The following is a 6,560-nucleotide window of genomic DNA, read 5'->3' as shown; positions in this document are numbered from 1 at the left end:
ATATATATATATATATATATATATATATATATATATCTCAAATGTTTGAGTAAAATTATATCAGGTGATCATCAGGGTAAGACTTTTAGATTTTGATTTAAGGATCTATGATTGGAAGGTCACAATAAATAACTAACTCTATCTAGTGAGCTCTAAATAATGACTTGAACTCAATCCAAGACTTTATTATTCAAATATCTCAATAAAAAGATAAACTATCTGATGAGCATCTCAACATGATGCTTAGATCTTAATCTAAAAATCTATCATTGAAGAGACCAAACAAAAGGAAAAAAGTTTGTAAGATGTGCATAGTGTGTGAAGCTCAAGTTTTTATTCTATAAATCCACCATTGAAAGATCCAAAAAAATATCTATCTAACAATCATCTAAGCATGACATGTGGATCATAATATGGGAATTTATAATTGAAAGTTCCTAAAATTAAGAGAAAGTTTGCATAGTGAGGCCTAAGGTTATGACCCATGGATCTATATTTAAAACTTTTCCATCAAAATGTCCCAAAAAATTAAAATGTTATTTGATGAGCATCAGAGCATGACATGTAGATCTCAATCACGAAATATGTCATTGAACTATACGCAAGCACAATTCAACTAGATGATTTTCAGATTTTCATTGTTGACACTAGGTCCACTATTATATCTATTTAGATCTACAACAAAATTGTTAAATATGCTGAAATATCAAGATATTGAACATGTTAAGCCATAATTAGAAGAAACACTCAGCTATGAATATAAATATAATTGATACTTGTGAATATAACTTTACTTGCCTATTTACTTTGTGCATCAAGAAGACACGATTTTGAAGCTTTCTCAACAAGAAAAAGACTACTAGAAGGAAAAAGATATGAAAAATATTAAATTGAGAGTTCATTGACCACTACTCTATCAATCAATCATTCAATAACCTACAATTCTAGAAGGAAGTTTTCATACAAGCAACAAATTCAAAAAATTGAATTGCGTTAAAATGAATAGCTAGATTGTTGACATTGAGAAATCTTTTTTGAGCCAATAAGATCAAGTACTTACTATTGAAAAGCAATAGCTTAAAATGATGTCAACTTGAGTACAAAAAAAAAATTAGGAAAATTACTAAAGAGTTGGGGCTTAAAAAAAGAAAGTAGTGAAAGGCTCATTATAATTAAAATCAACAAATCACTAACTTGAAGGTTACCATCAATTGTGATAACTCAAAATAAACTTATGAAAATTCCATCTTAATGAACATTAGGTTGTGACACTTAAACCATGTGCCAAAAAAATGATTATTGAAAGGTATTAGTGGAAGGATAAAAAGATATGGAGATTGAATCTTCATGAATAAGAAATTTATGTTGAAAAGAATGATCGTGGGACATCTAATATATGTTCTTCAAAATTTATTGCTAATAAAGTCCATCAAGAGTGGGTCATTATTAAATCCCCAAACATGGTGCTTCAAGCTTAAATCCTTACATATTCAATAGGGAGGTCACTTTATTTTTTTAAGTCAACATCATGCTGAAATCAAGATCCCCAAATGTGTTTAATATTTTATTATTTGGGTAGACTTCTTGTTCAATGCAATATACCCAATTGATCTCTTAATACATCAATGCTAAAGCTAATTCAACCGATTGAGCAAAAATATCTTTATCTTCAAACATGTTACACTCAATACAATTTCAAAAATTGGATGTTCCTCTCTCAGACTTATCATAATATAGGAAGCTAAATGAGATAATCTTGATTACATGAGCTTCATATTTCAAATTGGAGAAGCTCAAGTTTATTTACAACTTAACTCTAGAACGTAAGTTGGTCCTAAAGGCCAGACTTAACAAGCTCAAATAAGATCTAATTGATGACTGCTCACCTTACTCAAGAGACCCAAATATGACTGTAGTGAAATATATCTTACTTTTTCCATATAAAAAATTATCCAACCTGATAAGTTAAAGGATCTAGGTTTTGAGGTTCTCTCAACTACTTGAATGAGTAAGATAAAATTAAATTGAAGATCCACATTTAAACACCGCATGTGGAGAGTTTATCAAATTCTTGTCATCATATGAATTTGATTATTTCTCATGCCTTAATAAGTTTATAAAAATCAAAGGAAGCATGTCAGAAATCTCTGCTGGAAGAGAGGTCTTCAAATGTAAGCTAGTAAAATTCAATATCACTTGCTTCTCCCTATCCAATATAAATAGATCTGCAAATCTTTGTTGAAGAAAAGTCATCAAATGTAAGCTAGTAGAAGTCAATTTCAGTTTCTCCTCACTCTCCATTATAAGCAGATCAATAATAATTACTAGAAGAAAGGTTACTAAATGCAAGTAATCATGAGTCAAATTCAATTGCTCCTCACTCTCCCCTATAGGTTGTTACGCAAGCCCAATAAGAAGCCCCTCAAGTAGCTTAAAGAAAGCATAAGTTTGAAGAGATTTTAGAAGATCTTTTTAATATTTTTAATGCAATAATATATTTTATGCTGATCATAAAATCACCATGTAAGATAGAAATTATTTTCTTAAAATTTTATATAAAAGATAATTAATTGTTATCTATTATATATGGGGCATTTTTAATTTATTTGAGTTGATGTCCTACATCAAGACGAGATCCTAAAGTATAATGCCAAGCTACCCTTTCATAAAATAAAGAATATGATGGTTGGCATCATGCTTAAATGTAGATATCCCCAAATAATTACTTAAAAATTGCTACCAAGCAAAATATATATAGGATAAATTTAAAAGAAAAAGGTTTCTCATTGACTAACAAAGATCTTGAAGATTCACCTACAGAGACTTTGAGATTTACAAACTTCAATGAGTTAAAATGGAAGGAGATATGTCCTATCTCATCGTAAATCTAAAACTCAAGTGGGACAAAAAGGTTGAACTCAACAAGCTCATATATGGCTAAGTCACTGACAACTCTTCGTACTCAGTAAGTCTTAAAAACAATCACAGTAAGAGAGCCCCTATCTTGTTAGTATGATGATTGGAGTTTTTAAGTTCCAAACCTATCTAATTTAATGAGTTCAAGTAATAGTGATCCAAAAAAATTTCTCAAATGATTGACAGATTAATTCTAAATTAAATAGATAATCAACATTCAAAAGGTAAATGTGTAGTCAACTAATACATTCTCAAATATAGATGTACTAATACTTTATGCTATAAAAAAGAAGATCTATAAGTATAAAAATTGTTGTAGCCTATTTAGCTAAAGAAACATAAGTACCCTATAGTTCAAGTTTAGGGCTTAAACGGATTAAAATGGTTGGACTCAATAAATTTAAATATGATCACGTCACTGACAACCCTCTTCTCTCAATAAGCCATAAAAATTGTAGCAATGAAGGAGCTTTTGTTTTGGTAATCTCATAACAAAGGCTGTCAAATTTCAAGCCTGTTTGACTTGATAAGTTAATTTACTCTACATATCCTTTGGGGCAAAGAAAGGAAAACTAAAACTAATAAAGTATGAAATTGGTTAAAAACATAAAAGTTCTAGCACACAATGAATATTATATTTAAATAATTTAAAAGATGATAAAATGATAGTTTGGAGATAAAAGAATAAAAGAGAAGCATTCGGCCTATGATATTCAAAAAAGAGCCTCAAATAACCAAAAAAAATAAAAGCAAGTTAAGGCATCCACCATAAATCTATGCAAGACAGCAAAAATAGTAGGCATATATAAAAAGTCAGAATAAGACAACATCAACGTCAAAATTTTGTACACATATTATCATCAAATGTAAGAGAAGCTATACCACATCTGTCTATGGCTGCGGCTGCGTCTTCTGGAGAGTAGCCCATATCTACCAATAACAATAATTTTCTATCTTTTGATGGCAAATCGTCTATGAAGTCCTGCAGTAGAATTAAAAAAAAAAAGACTTCAAAAAGTTTCACTTGCAAGCTAAGAGGAATACATGGCATTTAACGGGTTATGATAATCCATGATGCGAAGTTTTGCATGATATATATCACTAAAAATCTATAGATAAAATGAGGCATGCAATTGAAGAAAAAAAAAGTGAGTCTATGTCTTAATAAATCATGACTATATTCAATAGAACATTAAGGTGCAACCATAATCTCATCTCATATATTATAAATTGGAAAGCACTTGATTGGAAAACAAATTTCTCAAAGACATCATGTTTCTACTTATTAGTCTAGAGTTTATGAAAATCTCGAGAGTAAAAACTACAAAGACTAGTATGTAAATCATGAACCAACACAAAATTAATGTACGTACTAACAATGAACACCGAGCAAAATATTATTTTAAATCATGGGATTCATTTAAGATTTGCCTCATGAGAATTGCCACATTAAAATTTACACAAGCAAAAACTCAATCTTGCTCTTTGCACACAACTTTGAGCATAAACTCTTACAAAATAATTTTCATGAGCTAAAAGTACGTGAGAAGAACTATACACAACGAATGCATTAGATGATAAACAAAAACATAATTTCCTTAATAAAATAACCTTCCATCATAGAACTTCTATCATATACATATAGACAAGTGCAGAAGGGAGTGCTTGTCTACATACTAGATTGGAAACACAACTTTACTTTTTATGCGAAAAAGGAAAGAAAAAAGCAAAAGGTTTCATCAAAAAGCTGTTTTTTATGCAACCCATCCATCATAAATTCGGAAAAAAAATTAAAAGGGTCATGCATAGGAGTGATTATTGCATCAGGACACCGAACACAAAGTTGCGTTCGAAGTCTAGTGGGCACTTGCCACGTGGCAAGTAGGTCCCACTATAATACACTGGTTGAATATATTTTTCTGAAGGCAGGACCCACTTGTCACATGGCGCAGTCTTATTGGACTTCGGACGCAACACTAGAAAACAAAATAAAAAATATATAACTTGCAAAATTAAGTGCAAATTTTATAACACAGTTCCCCTCCTAATCAAGATGAGCTACAAAAAAATTTAGCACCTCTTTATCATCAATATGCCAATCATCAGAGGAATCTTCATCATCAGCAACCGGACGTTCAGCAGTGGCATCTCCAGGGCGCAAAGGAGACTTTCCAGCGTCCTACAAGTAGAAACCAAGTTCAAATACACATTCATTTATCAACTTAGGAAAAGAAGGAAATAATTACAATCTTCTAAACATGGTAACCTCCTGCAGGTATAATATGCATGCTGCTCATTGTCAGCATGCAATAATACTTTATCCTTCATGGATTTGAAATAGAATTAAACATGATGTTGTCATTCAGATTCTTGTACAGGCGTGTGAAGGATCGTATGCTGGAAATTTTAAATTTAATATGTAATTGTTCAGTTATTTTTGGGGAGTTTAAAATAAAATTGGAAGTAATTAAAATGTAATTTGGAAATAATTCCGAACAAACTTATAAACTAACCTAAGTTATAAGGGGTTTAACATGGTATTTTAAGAAAAGTGATCCATAATTTTCGGCCTGAACTTGAAAAAAATATTATGTCCGGACGTCCGCACGTTCGAATAGCCAATTGCTAGGCACCACAACGCTCGCCGATGTGTTGTATAGCGAAGTGATGCAAGGTGGTTGGTCATCCGAACATGCAGTTTCCGGACGGAATATTTTCTCTTAAACGTGAGCATCAGTTGAATGTATGACTGCTTACTACAATACAAGTATAACTAGTAAATTACATAGAAAGCCATTCCTTTGTATTGGCATGAGAGGTAATTTTTTTCTGATTTTTGGTAAATTCCTAAATAAACTATTTAACTTTTTAGTGATTTGTTTAAATTCCTAAATTTTTGGGGTATTTAAATCTTCTTCATATAGAACTCCAGCTCCTTCCCTTCCAGAATGTAACCGTCGGCACGGCCGCACTGGCCAGGGCGAGATGAGATTGAGGCAAGAAGACGCCCACCGCCAAACTGCTCCTCAATGTGGCCATAAAGCTTGCGGGTCTCCTGCCTTTTCTCCAGCTTCCTTTGGACGTGGCTCCTCTTCTTTACCTCGTCCTGCGCATCTTCGCCCACTTGTCCCTCAGTCGCATCCTTGTTGGTTGCAGCAGCGGCCTTCTTCTTCCTCCCAAGCTCAACCCCATAGTGCTGGAGGTACCACTGCTTGAAAGGGGTAGCATCAACCTGCACGATAGCACTCTTCACTAGAGTCCGCCTCCTCACGAGCTCATTGTTTGAGGCATTATAAACCACATCGAGGATTCTAGTATTGCGGGTATAAGCTTCGCTCCCCCATGAGTAATTTCCTGTATCCAAGCGGAGAGCCCTCCACTTGACGTTGCCTCCTCGAACTCGAACCCTCCTCACCGTCTTGTTGCTGGAATGTTTGGTGTTGGCTGGCTGCCGACCCAGCTCGTACTCTCTCTTCTTCCTCCAGGCCTTCTTCTTGCCGCCCGTAGCGCGCCTCTTATGCAAGGAATCCCGAGAGATACCCATTGTGACAAACCGAAAGCAGTGACGACGCTTGCCTCTGCACTCCTAAGGCCACCAGACCGCCTCCCTGCCTCTCTTACCCGCTCGCGTGCTATATATATAT

The 6,560-nt window shown here is 33.5% G+C and overlaps 2 protein-coding genes across 2 annotated transcripts in view; both read right to left on the bottom strand.

Annotated features, from left to right (window-relative positions):
- The window catches only part of LOC110027745 (DNA (cytosine-5)-methyltransferase DRM2-like), a 27,849-nt gene that overhangs the window by 7,566 nt on the left and 13,723 nt on the right, over positions 1-6,560 (bottom strand). Inside the window, exons 5-6 of the mRNA XM_020729287.1 lie at positions 4,994-5,095; positions 3,799-3,898 (exon numbers count right to left, since the gene is read on the bottom strand). Of these exons, the coding sequence (XP_020584946.1) occupies positions 3,799-3,898; positions 4,994-5,095 (202 nt within the window). The remainder of the gene's footprint in view (positions 1-3,798; positions 3,899-4,993; positions 5,096-6,560) is intronic.
- On the bottom strand, positions 5,822-6,538 carry LOC110027753 (40S ribosomal protein S8-like). The gene has a single exon (XM_020729300.1). The coding sequence runs from the start codon at positions 6,458-6,460 to the stop codon at positions 5,822-5,824; it is 639 nt and encodes a 212-aa protein (XP_020584959.1). The 5' UTR covers positions 6,461-6,538.

The sequence above is a fragment of the Phalaenopsis equestris genome, unplaced genomic scaffold (assembly GCF_001263595.1).
Source record: "Phalaenopsis equestris unplaced genomic scaffold, ASM126359v1 Scaffold000440, whole genome shotgun sequence".
In the NCBI taxonomy this organism is placed as follows: domain Eukaryota; kingdom Viridiplantae; phylum Streptophyta; class Magnoliopsida; order Asparagales; family Orchidaceae; genus Phalaenopsis; species Phalaenopsis equestris.
The sequence above is the reverse complement of the archived record's forward strand: the minus strand, read 5'-3'. Positions and strand labels throughout refer to the sequence as shown.

Excerpts from the sequence above, each read along its gene's own strand:
- LOC110027753 (XM_020729300.1), bottom strand. The coding sequence starts at position 6,460 with ATGGGTATCTCTCGGGATTCCTTGCATAAGAGGCGCGCTACGGGCGGC.